Source organism: Penaeus monodon, chromosome 43, assembly GCF_015228065.2.
Source record: "Penaeus monodon isolate SGIC_2016 chromosome 43, NSTDA_Pmon_1, whole genome shotgun sequence".
Lineage (NCBI taxonomy): Eukaryota > Metazoa > Arthropoda > Malacostraca > Decapoda > Penaeidae > Penaeus > Penaeus monodon.
The window spans coordinates 22,583,680-22,601,179 of NC_051428.1; the positions used below are offsets into that span (position 1 = coordinate 22,583,680).

The 17,500-nt window shown below is 37.2% G+C and overlaps 2 protein-coding genes across 2 annotated transcripts in view; one reads left to right on the top strand and one right to left on the bottom strand.

The window, feature by feature from the left end:
- Positions 1–641: 641 nt before the first annotated feature.
- Positions 642–12,977, bottom strand: LOC119568187 (T-complex protein 1 subunit alpha-like). The gene is made up of 12 exons (XM_037916604.1): positions 12,817–12,977; positions 9,541–9,626; positions 9,127–9,231; positions 8,181–8,302; positions 6,681–6,780; positions 6,199–6,391; positions 5,755–5,900; positions 5,327–5,461; positions 4,325–4,470; positions 3,230–3,422; positions 1,622–1,808; positions 642–1,417 (listed from the first exon to the last, which is right to left on the bottom strand). The coding sequence occupies exons 1-12, from the start codon at positions 12,884–12,886 to the stop codon at positions 1,233–1,235; spliced, it is 1,668 nt and encodes a 555-aa protein (XP_037772532.1). The 5' UTR covers positions 12,887–12,977; the 3' UTR covers positions 642–1,232.
- A 3,734-nt stretch (positions 12,978–16,711) lies between these two features.
- Positions 16,712–17,500, top strand: part of LOC119568313 (glutamine-dependent NAD(+) synthetase-like) — an 8,438-nt gene continuing 7,649 nt past the window's right edge. The window contains exon 1 of the mRNA XM_037916768.1: positions 16,712–16,863. The gene's annotated coding sequence lies outside the window, so the exon portion shown is untranslated. The remainder of the gene's footprint in view (positions 16,864–17,500) is intronic.

Genomic DNA, 17,500 nt, shown 5'->3' on the forward strand with positions numbered 1-17,500 from the left:
AGGATTGGGGTATTATGCTGTATAATCCACTTGATTTTTATTCTGTTCTCGAATTATCATAAGTGTAGGGTCATCTTCCATGTTTGACCATTAGTAAATAGTTCTAAATTCTTATCCAGCCTGTGTGTGTTCCATTTCTCATAGATTCCCATAATCACACATTCCAAAATCAATATTTAATAGACACCTATTTGGTTTACTGACTGGACTTTCCTGATTTTGCTGTGATTATCATTTTCTAAATTAATATAATTTCATTATGCTTTTATTCTCTTCTCATATATACATCTTTACTGGCATAATTCCTGCACAATGTTTAGTCTACCTTACAGTGAAACAGCCAAAAATAGACAAATTGTGAAATTTAGTTACCTACCAGAAGTCTCTTCTCTTTTCTAATAAAAAGCTTTTCCATTGCAGCTGCATACATACATTACTTATAAGCTTTCCGGTTTGATTAAAGTTTGTTCCTCATCAATTATCTTGCAAGATACGACTTTCTAAATATTTTTTAAAAAGAAATTCAGACTTGTGGTGTTTTGGTATTTCACCTTTGTTTTAATTTAAAATGAAAATATTCCATTTTTTTATCATATAATAATGATTTATAATAAAACAAACAAGGAGAAAAAAAGACACTAATAATTCTTGGGATTTATTATAAAGGAAATGTCACAACAAAGACCTTTGATCAATATTCAATTCTTCACTGGTGTTACACACGTGGTACACAACCCGTACATGACATATTAAAGCATTTTTGAGTAATCTTGTTTCACATCAGTCTTTTTAAATTGTGAAAAAAGCAGTGTTAGCTTTAGGCATTAATCTAATTTTCAATGTTTTTCTTCTTAGGTGGTGAAGATTTGCACCAAATTCTGGCAAGGAGTCACTTAGTAGAAAAAAAATGCGATAGTTTGCAGCCCCAAAGAAACTGCTGTAATGTGTGTGAGAAAGAGAGAGAGAGAGAGAGAGAGAGACAAGTGCGGGGAAGAGAAAGAAAGAGAGAGACAAAAAGCACTGCGAACACTTTGCGATGCCTTCCTTCGTAAACTCTCCTAAAACGGACTTCCTCCCTGGCAGCTCCAAGAACCCTCTATTCTCCATCGGCTTCAAGAAGCTACTGTCCGTCCACCCTCTTCTGAGAAACATTTTTGTCCTTCTTCCTCTTCCTCCATCTCCTTGACGCCTCCCTACCACCAAACGCCCAACCAAACCAGACAGTCTACCATTTAACCGAGCTGTCCGGACTGCAGCGCCCTCTGGTAGCCACTCTCCTGGCTCGGCTCAGGCTCCAGTTTGATCATGTCGTCGATACGCAGGATGGTGATGGCAGCTTCCGTGGCGAACTTGAGCTGCTTCAGTTTGCTCAGTGCTGGCTCAAACACACCAGCTTTCTTGTTATCACGGACCTGGCCTGGTGGGCGAGATGATAGATCTTTTAAATGGGAGGTCATGAAACAGGAAATAATAAAGTGTGAATAGTAACTGTGACCAGGGGGAAAAAAAAAAAAGACGAAATAACATTGGATTTGCTGTGGTTTACCTTATGTCTGAGACCTATGTCAAATTGAACAAAATCCAAAATAGCCTCTAAGCCAAATCTCTCTCTCTCTCTCACCTTCAAGGAGATCCAAGCCATAGTTCTTAAGCTGTGAGTGCTCTGTCTTGACCTGTGACGAGTGATGGTAAGCACGCAGCTTGGGCACCAGATCTGTGGCATCCTTGGCAGCATTCACGCTCAAGGTGTTGGGGATGACGAGGAGGGACTGTGCGAAGGCTCCAATAGCAAGCTGTTCCCGGGAGCTCTGCAGAAGAAGAAATGGATGAGTGACGGGAAAAGGAAATAGGGGAAGGGGGTAAAAGAGGACAAGGGATAAAATGGACTAGGGAAGCAGAAGAAATGACAAGAAAAGGTTATGGAATGGGGGAAGAAAAGGAAGGTGGGACGAATAAAGGTTAGGGGTATCAAGAGACAAGAAAAGATGAAAGCTATCGAGGGAAGGGAAAGAAGGAAGGGTATGAAGGGATGAGTAAGGGAACTGGGAGTATGATATAAAGGTTGCAGACCCCACGTTTTAGGGCAGGGAGAAGGGCACAAGAATAAATAACTCCAATTGTGATTTTTAAAATCTTACATATAATGAAAGTTCATTAGAATGCAATACAGACAAACCCTACCAAAAGATGGTGCAAATAATGTAGATACAGTGAACACTCAACAATATATACACCTTCCTTTATACATGACAGTACATAATTGTAAATTACAAGTCAATGATTTATCATGGACAAGGAAATGAGTATGTAAACTTGTGCCTCCAGAATGGTTATAACACCAAAAAGCCTAAACTACAAAGCTGCCCCATAATCGTACAGCACCTGGCAGTACAGGTAACTAACACATCTGTTTTCACACCATGTATGAACCAATGAAGTCCTGATTTGTGGCTTTAATGCAAACTTGAAATAATGAGGCCTTGTGTGATATTTTTCAGCCTAAACTTCAGCCTTGCAAAAGTGAAAAGTCCATATGATATTAAGGTTATGAATTGCAACGGACCAAGATAATGATGACATGACATACATGTCCCTGGTGAGATGACCATCTTTAGAATGGCATGTGACACAAATGCCATTCAGAGGTAAAGTATCAATTAACTCATATATTAACTTAGGGCTACAAGGCTAAGATTCAGTAACCCAGCCTTGAAATACGACAATTCTTGTTAGAATTCAAGCAAAATCTGTATTTAGGGAATTCTATTCTGATGAAATATATTTCTAAGGGAATCAAATACGACTAAAGATCAAGACAACTAATTCCCTGACATGGGGAAAGGGGGTAGAGGGATGAGGAGAAGGGATAAATGAGGGGCATAGCGAGGGATGTGAGGACGAGGACAGAGAACGTAGACAAAGGATGAGGATAAGAGCAAGGGATAATAGGAATGTGAAGGGAAGAAGGGGAGAAGAGAGGAAGGATCAAGAATAGTGAAAAATGAAGGGAGGAGAGAAGAGAGGAAAGACAAAGGGCATAAGGGGTAGAGGAATGAAGAGAGTAAAGGTATGAGGGTGTGAGGGGAAAAGGAGAAAGGACAGAAGGATGAACGGTGAACAAAAAAAGAGAATAGGGTAAAGTAAAGAGGAACATTGACATACCACTAAACTAAAGTATGAAATAACCTCCCGATGATGCAATGGCAGCAGACTATGACACTGTACTTACCAAACTTGTCGCAAAGCTTTCAAGGTAAACGGACAAGGCAGCCTCAACAGCACCACCACCACACACGATGGCACTGCTCTCCAGGACCCTCTTGACCACACACAGGGCGTCGTGGATGGAGCGCTCCATCTCGTCACAGTAGAAGTCATTGGGCCCACGAAGGATGAGGGAGCTGGCAGATCGGGCAGATGGCCTGGAGGGAAATAAAAGGAAGTATGTGAATAACCTGCACTGTTTTGGAGAACTGGCAGAAGTATGCACATGTTTTTTTTTTTTTTTTTTTTAGAATACTTGAAATGTGGTTGGATCGTCTGCGCACTTTTATGCTGTTAAGAGACCTGTAAGTTCAAGCTTATACTTCTCTAATAAAAAAAGTTTCACCCAATCATGGCAGGCTTATGTATGGTCCACTGTAGTTTTTTGTGTGAATTTTGCTGCTTGTAGATGGCATTACAGCAACCAAGGAGTTAATCAGTAGGACATAGTGACTGCACCTGATTTTCCAATTCATTAAAATTTTCAGGAAAATGTGCTCTTCTTTCTAATACTATTAATTTTTGCTGCTGTTATTATTGATATGTATTATTATCAATAAAATAATAAAAAAAGCTTTCCATAAATCAAGGAACAGGATAAACATGTGAGATAAGCAGAACTAATAATTGACTCTTTAGTGACTAAGCACATGTAAAGCCATCTATCTATTTATAAAAACACTTAATACACTAATATTTAAGTAGGTATGACATGTATTCTTGCCTTCTGGGCCGATTTGGTTAATAAAAATCATTCAAAACATTGTACAAACTAAAATTTCCTTCAACTAAGCCTTAAAACTCTGGTAACATATCTGTACTTTGGTGTTTATTATAATGTTACTTCCTTTAGTATGGGGTTTAAACCTAATAAAATCCACCCTTCTACTTCTTCATTTAGCTTCATATCTATTTCTACAGCAATGACCAGCTCAGAACTATCATATATATACATCAAGTATCACCAAAATTGCACTGTACCTGTGTTAAGAATTTTACTCCAAAGTACATACTAGTATATAGAAACCTGGTTCAGCAAACAAACACCGTTTTCCCTTACCCCTTGATAAGGATGAGCTCATCATCACAGATACGTTCCTGGGAGACCTCTGCGGCCTCGCCAAGGTAGGTGGGGTCGAAAGTCTCCTCTCCTTCCAGGTTGCAGAGGGTAGTGAGGAAAGTGGCTCCAGTTGCTTTGGCTATTCTCTGTGAAATTGTGGTGGTGGTGAGAAAAAATATTTGTAATTATTCAATAATATCAAATGGTATCAAATATGTATGTCCTTAATAATAAATTACGTTGATTCTCATAATAATTATATGAGGAAAAGAAATTTTAAATAAAACTAACTAAAATTATGCTTCTTCTTAACCCCATGAGCCATAGGATGAGCTGTGCATGAAAAAGTTTCTCCTTACATCCAAGTTGCTTTGACAAAGCACCAGCTTTTAACCCAACACTGCCAGGTCACATGTACCTGTGTCAAACTGGGTAAGCCTGTACGCACAGTGACATGCCAGGGCGCACTGAGTGGGACATTCGACTTGATGTAGCGGACTCTTATGCCCAGCGTCTGGCTGTTACCAGAAATCACGAGTTTTATCAAGCTCAGGGATCTCTGTTACCCAGCAGTAATGGGTCAACCCATGGGGCTGGGTATCAGAAATCTCTCAGCATCATAAACTCTGGTGATTTCTGGCAATATTCAGGTGCTGGGCGCAGGAGCTGCTATATGTAGCAAAACTTCCACTCCACACGTTCTGGCATGTGGCTGCACATATATCCATACCCTGGAGATCAAGCGGTTTGGTTTGTTATGATGGGTGTACACGTGACCCATCAGGATGGGGTTAAATCCTGGGACGCTGCCACATCTAATACTTTTTGATGGGATGGAAAGTGCAATTGGTACTTCATTTTCTTCCAGCCCCAAAGAACTATTCCCTCAAATCCCTTCACTTCATTATCATTACCCTTCTACAGCTCTTTGATGGGATGTAGCCATTGCAATCAAGCATAATTCGAGAGATAAGAGGATGCCCAATATCATTCATAACTTACCTTGAGATCTGACTTCTTGCACCGCCTGACGGCCATGGCTCCGGCTTCGACAAAGTACTTGAGGCAAAGGTCATCAATACCGCCGGTTGTGAGAATGACATTGGCACCAGTCTTCAGGATCTTCTCGATTCTCTCCTGCAGGTATGGAATTGGGAGGTTAGTGATAAGAGCAAACCAAAAAATGTGTAAAATATAGACAAGCAAACAACAACTAGTCCATAAAATGTGTAAAATATAGACAAGCAAACAACAACTAGTCCAAAATCATAAGACAAGGAAGGAGAAAAAACATCGTCCCTGAACTTGTAAACTCAATATACTTATTTCAAGTGGGTGACCTTGACACCAAGCTTTGCATTAGAGCAGAATATTTGCAGACTCTATTGGGTTCAAACATCCCTCCCTTCTCATACACAGTCCCTTCTAACCTTAGTGATGTCTGACTCTCTCTGTCTGATGGACTCGAGCTTGGCGGGGTCATTGACAAGGACCTGGATGCCGAGCTTGAGTTTTTCCTTCTGGAGAGAGAAGTCGAGGCAGGCGATCTTGGCTCCTGTGATCTTTTTCTTCATGGCTGAGGGGAAATTAAGAAAGTGCTTTAAATGTAAAAGTAAACATATGAAATATTTAAATAATGGATATACACAAAAACATGCATAAATGTGGCATACAAGCACATTAGCAAATTTCCTTGCTCTTAAACATCTGTACATACACACATGAAGTAACCAATTTAACCAGCATTCACAGCTAAGAGACACGACTTATTTTACTTAGCTTTCTAGACTACTTTACAGTTTTTAACACTTTAGTGATATCTATCACATTTCTAATCCCCTTTCTGTCACCACTTCCACGACAAGCATATTTACCATGTGAAGCGATGGTGCAGTTGAGCGCATAGCCGTTAATAATGACAGACTCCCTTGCTGAGCGGCCATGAGCTTTGAGGACATTGATGGCCTTGATGGGGTACTTGTGGCCACCCTTGCCATCTGCTGTGCGTACTGCCATAGCTGCGTCAACCACCATGTTAGCGAAGAAGTCACTGTCGATGGAGATCACCTGTGTGTGGCAGAGGTTAGGTATGAGCTGCAGGTAGTTCAGAGAAAGAGTGGAGTGTTGGAGTCAACAACAGATTAGTTGCAGAGACAGGGGCAATAAGTAATTTGAGGGGAATTTGCAAAATCAATATAAAAAATAAGGTCTTATTTACCTATTTATTCAAATAATAAATAAATAAATGAATAAATAAATAAATAAATAAATAAATAAATATACATATTTCACACTATGTTTCTTAGCAATTTGTTAAACTATATAAAACAAGTTAATACAATTCTCAACAACACACCTTAGAGGACATAGATGTTCTGGCAGCAGCAACGATGCAATCACGACCAATTTCATCTGTGTTTATGGTGAGGTTGTTCTGGATGTAGCGGCAAGCCTCCCTGAGAGAAATAATCAATGATTAATAAAAGTAAATCTTAACCATTCTGCCATTTGGCCTGGGATCCCACTACCTGTGGTGCATAGTGACGCCTATAGCCATACCCGGCACAATGAGCTGGTTTGTTATGACGGCTATAGGCGTGGCCCGAGTTAATTAACCCAACTCTCTCAGGTCACGTGTACCAGAGTCATAACAAACCGTTTGGTCGGCGTAGCAAGCTTGTACACATGGCGACGTGCCAGAGCATGTGGAGCGGGACGTTTGGCTCAATGTAACGGACTCCCGCGCCCAGTGTCTGGTCATTGCCAGAAATCACCAGTTTTATCACGCTCAGGGATTTCTGCTACCCGGCAGTGATGGGTTAAACATGGTATCATAATGGAAAAAATATAATAATGAATGACAATGATAATATTAAATATTTAAATTCAGTATTATTACTTTACTTTCCCTCCCCACACTTTTTATCTGCTGTATCCTGTAAGCATTCATGCACAGTTGCCACTTTTCTTGCCATGAAAGACCAAGCCCATTTACCAGTTCGCAAATATCCATGCCACACGTTAATTAGACAATCTTGTATGGTTCCATACTAATCCAAAATTTCCTTGACTCACATTTCTCAACTTAATACACATGATCCGCATATAATACTACCCTCAGCCGCAATTTAATAGATCATAATTAGCCCTCATGCAATGCACCACATATCTCCAACTAAATCACACATTTCCAATTGCAACTAGTATACTTTAACCCTGCTGTATATGAACATTTTTAAACAGGGTTTTAGACTATTTACAAATGGTTTCTAGAACCTTTATCTCCAGCCTAGCTGTGCCTAGCAATAGTTAGGTGTAAATGTGTTCACATGTGAGAAATTGCTAACTGGCAACTCACTATCAACAGACATACACAGTTGGAAAAAAAAAAAAAAACATTAAGAAAAGACATGACTTGAAAGGAAACTTAAATGGTGGGGTAGCAATAATTGACTCCTGCAGGGTATACATCATGTGTATTCAGAGGACCAACTATAAGTAACCCAGGATTCACTTCACATGCAGGAAATAATTATCTGCAATACTATTTCCATTCTCAAATAGTATATCTCTAATTACCATACAATCTCCTCATCACTAATCATCATATTACCGTTTTCAAATTTGTTTTTGCCATTATTACTACCATCATCATAATTATCATTATTCTCATAATTATCAATAGGTATTTTTTACTTTACTTTTCTTTCCTTTCTTGCTATTACATGTGATGACAAGCAGAATGCAAAAATTCTGAATAAATAATTAACAAGCTGCCATCCATAACCACCCAAGTTATCACACACACACCTTTGTATCTATAACTAATGCTATGCAAACGATTCATCATACTCACTTGCAAGCCAGCTTATAACCTGCGATGATAGACGTAGGGTGGATCTTCTGTTTCACCAGCTCATCGGCAAACTTCAGCAGCTCTGCAGCGATGATCACTACACTAGTTGTGCCGTCTCCTACCTGGTGAGTTGAGGAATAAAAACAGATCATGATCTTGATGGCAAGCCGAGAAAGAAATACCTAACAGACGAAGTCTTCTTCATACTAATATAGATATAAATAATACTATATAATATAACACTATCTTACCGAAATGAAATGTGCCAAGATACTGCTTATAAAGGCTGTATTAACATGGCAGAATGACAATGTAAAAGCTAGAGTCAACAATAATTAATTCTGAACAGTAACCTTTTAAAATCAAATGAAGAGGTTAAAACTGGGTTATAAAAGCTACTCCCAGAGGTCAGGAATCTCTGAATTAACCAATTTGGGAGCTCTGATGGTGTTGGACAGGGCCCTGATCGTGGCTAGCTTAAGGCACCATCACTGTGCAACATTGCCTAACTCTCCTACAGTTGACTTAAAGTGGTTAGTGCTCTTTCATTGCCTAGATTACTAATATTTTACACTTAAATATTCCCCCCTGAGGGACCAGGAAGTAAAATATAAGCATCACTTTGCTAATTTAATCTCAAGATTTTTATGGTTCAGAAAATGCACTTCTCCATCAATTATATATCTGTTTTTTTGCCTATTGTATATCAAATGATAATGTTTATCAGTCTTAAACAGAATAAAGTGTTAAAAAAAGCCTTTGTGGCAAACACAATATGTGAATATGTAGTTTAAAGCATTATCATAAAATAATGAGTTAATGGGTAATGGGTTAAAATTAGCTACCTGTATTATTCCGAAGAAATGAAAGCAACAAAAGACTTACCACAAAAGGGTAAAAAATAATAAAATCATAATATAAACAAACGAAAATAAATCTGCCCCACCTCCTCGTCCTGCAGCTGTGCCAACTCGACCAAGACACGGGCAGCTGGGTGCTCCACTTCCAGCAGTTTGAGGATCGTGGCACCATCGTTGGTCACTGTGACATCCTGGTGGCAAGGAGAGACATGAAGGAAGTGAGATCATTTTGAAATTATGTGTTGCCAGCAAGTGTTGCAATTATTGCACAACTAACAGTACAGATAACTAGTTAATTGCCAGGACATCAAATGAAAGCCTACAATATCAAAATAATAGGGTACCTATAGAAGCTTAATATCATGATTATTAAATTTTTTTTTTTTTTAGATATTTTATCTGAAAAAAAAAAAAAAAAAAAAAAAAAAAAAAAAAAAAAGTGACACATTCAATACTAGTGGATTAAAATGTTCATAAGATACAAACAACTGTGTACTTACTCCAACATCATCAACAATCATTTTGTCAAGCCCCACAGGACCAAGGGAGCTCTTGACAATGTTGGCCACGGAGCTGGCAGCGATGACTGCGAATAAAAAAAAAAAAAAAAATGAAGATGGAAAGCCCTGATTCTGCAAGGGACATTTAACCCATTGCTGACGGGTGGCATGTACGCACATGCCATGGCATGGCGGGACCATCTGCTGGGGGCATGTACGCACATGCCATAGAGTATGTATGGACATGCCATGAGTTTTTTTTTTTTGTTAAAATCACGGCAAAAGATTATTTTTTTGCCAGTGAAGGTGTAATTAAGTCGGTTTTAACACTTTCTCATTTTTACCATGCAACAAACAAAAAAATTGCAACAAACCGATGATTTCAACTCCATGATGCCGCACACTGCTTATTTTATTCGGAATATAGACCGAATAATGATCAACTATGGAGTCTATATAACAACAAAAATACCCTTCAGTCTCAATTTATCAGGAAGTTTGGCAAGTAGAGACTGTAAAAAATAATGAAAACTGAAAATACAACATATCTTCGTAGAATTACGAAGAAACGGCTTGGGATGCTGGTATTTGGCATGAGTGGTCGTGCATGCTAGGGCGACGATATAAGCCCCCGGCCTCTATGAATGCTACCCGTCAGTTATGGGTTAACATTTTGTGTATGAGTGAGTGAGTGTGTGTGAGTGAGTGAGTGAGTGAGTGAGTGAGTGAGTGAGTGAGTGAGTGAGTGAGTGAGTGAGTGAGTGAGTGAGTGAGTGAGTGAGTGAGTGAGTGAGTGAGTGAGTGTGTGTGTGTGCTCTTTTCAGCCAATTTCCACTGATTGTGAATACTGGTCTATTTCTAATTTTGAAAATGTAACACCAACTTTAAAACTTGTTCAAAATTTTTACTCATCTTTAAAAAGTTTTAACAATTTCTTAGTATTGATGAACAAATGGAAATAATTTTGTAAAGTACATACAAAATGGACAAATAAACACTTAGAAAATAACTTAGCAAATCCATACCTGAGTATTTAATGTTATTAGTTCGTGTATCACATCAATATCAAACAATAATTCAATAAATATTGCCAGTAATACAACAGCTTCTGTTTGCCTCTGCAACATCAGGCCAGGAAACGACCACTAAAGCTGCATACACAATATGCACTTATGGGTGTGAATTGTCAAATTCACAAAATTTATATCATTACTTCCCATTAACCAGAATCAACTCCTAACCAATCAATCAATCCCCAAATAGGGATATACAATGAAAGGGTAAGGGTCTTGGGGAAAAGCCCCTGGGTTTGGAAAGCTTTTGGTTCCCAGGAGTGGCTGGAGTAATAGGGACATAGCAACTACCAATATTTTAACTTGTGTCATTTGCAATGAAAGATACGAGATCATGCATATCATTGCATGAATAATTGAAACAAGGAATAATGCTTACAAGGTTGGATGGCTGTGTGAAACAAAAAAATTAGTTAATGTTTCTGGTTTGGATGCACTAGGGTACGGCAAATTGAAGATGATATTTTTGTAGAGGACAAAGTTATAGTCATCGGCACATGAAATAATCTGCTAACATGAATGACACCACCACAAATTAAGGAAAAAGATTGTGGCAAGCTCAGAGCCCAAGTAAACACCATGTTCCTGTGTTTCAGCTTTATCTTGCAGTGCATACGGAGGTGAAGGTATTGTTTCCCTGGGGTCGTTGGGGGCAGAACCCACCATCAATCTTCACCTAGGGCAGTGCCCAAAGGGTACGCCCAGTCATAGCAACTGTTACTGTTTAATTAATTGTGTGACATGGGGTTGGGAACTTAAGTCTCTGGCAAGTGCCTCCAAACTGTAGAGAATTACCCTAGAATTTTCTCAAATCACAACCTTATCAATGGAAGTCATCTGTCAGGCAATCAATGCAAAATTTAGTTAATCTCTGAGGTATGGATGCACTAAGATAGGGAAGTTCAAGTTTCTATTCCCGTACAGGATTAAAAATTGTAGTTAATCATACAAGAAATAATCTGTAGCTATGAACAGTAATGCCACAAAGGAAAGGGATCCCAGAAAGTGCCACCCACAGCCCAAGTCCACCTCAGTGTGCCGTGCATACCGAGGTGAAGACCATGTTTCCTGGGGGGACATTAGGGGCTGAGCTCCCCGTCAACCCTCACCTCGGGCAGTGCTGAAACGGGCACACTAATCATGGAAACTTGGATTATTAAGTTAATTTTGTGATGTGGACTTCTGGACTTAATCCCCAGCAAGCACACCCTTAGAGAATTACCCATATTTCAAGTGTATTAACACTGGACAGCCAATACCACTGCAAGTAAATTAGATGTTTGAATATGAAGGTAATACAAATATCTTCTAAACATATACCCTATTCGGTTAACTGCAGATGATAAGCTAACAGAGAACAGACATGAAGTCATTGATTCAAGAAATAATTTGCAGACAAACTTACACCACAAAGGGAAAAGATTGCAGAAAACAGCACCCACGACCTGATTCCACTTTGTGAGTTCAAGCTCTATCTTGCCATCCAGAACAGAGAGCAGAACAGAGTGGGCATAAAGTGCTAATAAAAGGGGGGGGGGGGTGTACAATAAATCTTACCCCCGCCCCCCTCTGTCTGGGGGAATAAGTAGAAGGTAGGAAAGGTTAGGTTTGGATTTTGATGCCCTGGTTCTTGGACTTCATCTCCGGAGGCTGCGTCGCTCTCTGTAAGAAATACCCAACCCCCTCACCCCCCCACCCGAAAAAAAAATAAATAAAAAAATAAAAATTAGTGTCTGAATTACCGACTATTAATAAATCTCCAGGAATGCGCATCACAAGAATTTCCTTATCTTGTATCATTTCCCACGTAATAGCAACTCAAAACGGCTCAAAGGGTCAACTTCCACCTCCAACAAATCAAGAGGCTTCCATTATTCTCCCAAGCGAAGAGAAACGGAGCTAAAAATAGGAAAAATAACGAGCATGTGTTCGCGTGTTATCGGAAATGGGCGGACGCGCCTCGTGGCCTTTTTCTGCCTTTGTTCTCTTTTTTACCTCCCTCTTCGTGTTCTTCTAGCTTTAGACGAACAGCGGGGCGCGCGTTCAAGGGGTAATAAGACAGGAAGTAAACGCGAGAGAATAATAAGGGAGATTGATACTATTTTCATGCAAATCAATTGATGTTCTACACAGGTATCATGCGACCGAATAAAAAAAAATCTATTCCATTCATTTTCGTCAAAATTACGGCTCCGACACTTACCATTCTCGGTTCTGACGGAAGTGCCCGAGGACCTCTTCCCTTGGATGCTGAGCACAGAGTCGGCCGTCATTTTGTTATTAATTTATTTGGGGGAAAAAGTCGAGGGAATTTTCGGTCTCGTCGCTCCTGTCGCCGCCGCCGGTGTGACTCATGTAAACAACAACGTGATGGCGAGGGGATCGCGGAGCGTGGAGGCGATTCGATTCTCTTTGGGATGGGCTGGTTGGTTGTGGGGATAGGAGGCTTGGGATGGAATAACCGCTTTGTAATTGGATTCTGGGAGTTCCGTGGTTAATTCTCGATTATTTTGATATTATTTAATTTGGTATTTTTGGTATATTTTGCTTGTTTCGCTCTCAGACTATAGATACACTAAGGATTTGATCTTATCCACGCGATGTTCTTTTGTCCCCTCCGCGTGACAGACGACGGGAAGCTTCTCGATCCTTCTCGAAGTGACAAATGTGTATTTTTGTCCAGTTTTCTCATTTTCTTCCCCTTTAATTACCTTTATTTCGCAAGATATGTGACGTAGGTTGTGTGAATGAGCTGATGGAAATTCAAACCAGATTCAAATCCGCTTAAATATGAAGAATTAGTCGATAAATTTCGCGGTTTTAATAATTGATGAGAGAGAAAACGGGATATTTTAATGGTCGACTAAACTAAACGTGACAGTATTTTATTTCATTGTTCATTATCGTTCATTTTCTGTTTAGATATTGAAATAACGTTCAATGGATGTGCTTTATATATATATATATATATATATATATATATATATATATATATATATATAATACGGCCTGTATGTGTTACTGTTACTCTTCATAGTAATAATGTGCGTGATTTTCAATGTTAGCGCTATGGTCACTATAATTAATTTTCATAATGATAATCGTCATGTTATAATGGTATCAATAGCATTAGTTATTACTGTTCATCTTCACTGTGACTATGATTTTCAGTATTTTTGGTATCATGATCCTCAATTCATTGTAATTATCATCATAACAATTATGTACCATTTTTGTTCTTGTTGTAATAATGATAAAGATTCTCATTTTATCATTATTGTTATTAATGTTATTATCATTGTCTTTATTATTAATCATTATCATTTTCATTGTTGCGTTTTATTATTACTCTACATATACTGCCATTCAAACTCTTGTTGTTATTTCTATCATTATCACGAACCATTTTGATGATGATGATTCATTATCATTATTTTCAATATCAATATTTTCTGCATAATCAAATCACAATAATATTATCGTTTTTATTATCTATCTAGCATCACTATCTATCAATCCACATATCGATAGATGTAAATAGATACATAGACAGATGGGGCATATCACAATTATATTATTATAATGACGTGGTATTTCTGGTATCTATAATGATAATGATAATGATGATAATGTACTAGAGAAAACTAATTGTAATGGTAGCAGAGATAATGATGATAATAATGTCAATAAAGATAGAGATAATGATAATGGTGATCATAATGCACTAATGATAAAGATAATGCTAATATTACAACAATGATAATGATAATGGCAGCGATAGTTATGATGGTGATGACTATGACGATGACGATGATGATGATGATGATGATGATGATGATGATGATGATGATGATGATGATAACAACAAGAAGAATGATAATAATAGAGATAATAATATTATTACAAATGATAATAAATGTGGTAATGATAATAATGACAGTCATGATGATAATAATAATGATTACACCAATAATATTGACAACGACAACAACAACAACAGCAACAACAACAATAATAATTATAATAATAAAGATAATAAAAATTGTAGTATTAATGATAACAGTAATACTGCTACCACTAATAATGGTTATAATGATAATGATGATAATAATGGCAATGCAATAAAGATATCAATAATAATGATGATATGGTTGATAACGATTATGGTGATAATAACAGCAAAAAAAACATGTCTTAATAATAATGATGATGATAATAATAATGATAATAATAATAACAACAATAATGATAATAATTATGACAGTAATTATAATGTAATAGTAATAATGAGGATGATAATAATAATGGTAATAATATCAATCGCAATAATAATGATGATGATAGTAATAGTAATGACAGTAGTAATGATAATAATGACAATGATGATAATGATAAAAGTAATAATGATGATAATGATAAAAATAATAATGATGATAATGATACCACTACTACTATTCTAATAGAAATAATGCTAGTCATACTAATAATCAATATCATTATTGCTATTGACGTTATTATTATTATTATTGTTTTTTCATCATTTGATCCTTATTATCATTATGATTAATAAAACTTTTGTCATTATCTTAATAATTTTTAATATTATCATCATTATCATTATCATTATAATAATTATCATCATGAAGATAATAATGATGATGATTGTAGTGATAATAAGTAATAAAAATATCAATAAAAACCTATCTGTTCATCATAATATCTGTTTTGTATCCTCTTCGTTGAATATCAAGTTACGCTTGCAACCATATTCCTTGCAGTTGAAAGGTTAAAGTCCCTTCAGTTTGTTGATGTAAAACGGTAACATTAATATCACAGAATGAGACACACACACACACACACACACACACACACACACACACACACACACACACACACACACACACACACACACACACACATACATACATACATACATACACACACGTACACACACACACACACACACACATACGAATTTATTAGAGTGAATACGAAATACGAATTTATTAGCGCATTACGAATTCATTAGAGTGCTGTTCTAACTCTATATTATCATTAGCATCTCTATCATCATCCATGAAAATATAAATAGTTATGATAAAATGATGATGATGAGAATAAGCATTGGAAATATGATGATGATAACATCAGAATTAACAATAATTATGATAAATATAATGACAGCATTGGGGCCTCGATCACCTGCATTAAGATATTGTCTATAATAATCATTGCGATTATTATTATATTCATGATTGTAGGAATTGCAAAGGGATGATGATGATAATAACAAATGTTGTTAAATGTTGTTAAAAGATAACACTGAATGATATATTTTTTTCGATTATTTCCCATTTGTTATAAAGTTAACATAGGAAATGCTTTGCCTTTGTCATATTTTGTGTTCTATAAAAAGAAGAAGATAAGAGGATAAGAAGATAATAATTAAAATAAGAAGAAGATGAAACAATAAGAAAAAAAAAGAAATAAATGAAAGAAAAAGAATGAAAGAAAAAATGAAACAGTAAGAAAGGAAGAAGGAAAATAAAAGAAAGAAAAAATAAAACAGTAAAAGAATATATAAATAAAATACAATAATAGAAAATAAAGAAAAATGAAAACACTCAAAAAAACAAAATATACATTTTCTTTTTGGGATTCGATTTCCTTTTTCTTAAACTTCGAATCTCTATCACAAAAAAATAAATAAAATGAAAATAATAACTCTATTCAAGAGTCTCTGAATGTGTTCATAATCAAAACGCGTATCTGATAGAGTATCTACTTACATATCAGTGTAATCCAAATGGGGAATAGATTGATTAAGAAAGAAAAGAGATAAAGAGATATAAGCAATATTGTTATTGCAACTGATTAGAGGGAGGAGCCAGGAGGGGGGGGGGGAGAAGGGGAGGGGAGTGGGTGCACTAGATAGGGAGAGGAGGGGAGGGAGAAGGGAGACAAGCTAATGGCGGAGGAGAAGGGAGAAGGGAGAAAGGAGAAGGAAGAAGGGAGAAAAGAGAAAGGAGAAGAGGGAAAAGAGAGAGGGGAGAAGAGGGAAGAAAGAAGGGAAAAGAGAGAAGGAAGAAGGAAGAAGGGAGAAGAAAGAAGGGAGAAGGGAGAAGGGAGAAGAATGAGAGAAATTGTGATTAACGATGACTGGGCAAACCTGGTATCTGTCTGTTCCTCGGCAGTCCACGTTTGGGTTGAAAGGGAGACACAACAGCGTATTCTCGGATCCACGGTGAAGGTAACAGTGATTTATCTATCTTTCTATCTGTCTGTCTATTTATACATTTATTTAGTAGCTGATTCATTGATTTTCTTACTTATTATCTTTTTCTTTTCTTTTTTTTGCTTACACATTTGTCTCTTTATTTCATTTATGTATCTCTCTCTCTCTCTCTCTCTCTCTCTCTCTCTCTCTCTCTCTCTCTCTCTCTCTCTCTCTCTCTCTCTCTCTCTCTCTCTCTCTCTCTCTCTCTCTCTCATTCTCTCTCTCTCTGTCTCTGTCTCTCTCTCCATCTCTCTCTCTCTCTCTCTGTCTCTCTCTCTCTCTGTCTCTCTCTCTCTATCTATCTATCTGTTTATTTATCTATCTATCTAGTTACCTATCTATCTATCTATCTATGTATTTATCTCTTTATTATATTTTTTGTGAAACAGAAAAGAGGGAGTAAAAGAAACGAGAACTGGAAAAAGGAATAGGAGAAGAACCGAAAGGGAAGAGAGAGTGAGAGGAGAATAAAGAAAAGGGAAAGAGAGAGAGAAGAATGAGAGAGGAAGAAAGATTTTAAGAGAAACTGAGAGAAAGAAGAGGAAGGGAGTGGGAGAGAATGAGAGAGGACGAACTAAGAAACGTAGAGAGGAACAGAGAGAGAAGAATT

What these genes read in the sequence shown, in the direction of transcription:
- LOC119568187 (XM_037916604.1), bottom strand. Translation starts at nt 12,886, where the DNA reads ATGACGGCCGACTCTGTGCTCAGCATCCAAGGGAAGAGGTCCTCGGGC. An exon ending in CACAGCTGCAGGACGAGGAG is followed by an intron (nt 8,303 to 9,126) that starts GTGGGGCAGATT and finishes TCAACTCACCAG; the next exon opens with GTAGGAGACGGCACAACTAG. An exon ending in GCAAGAAGTCAGATCTCAAG is followed by an intron (nt 4,471 to 5,326) that starts GTAAGTTATGAA and finishes ACAATTTCACAG; the next exon opens with AGAATAGCCAAAGCAACTGG.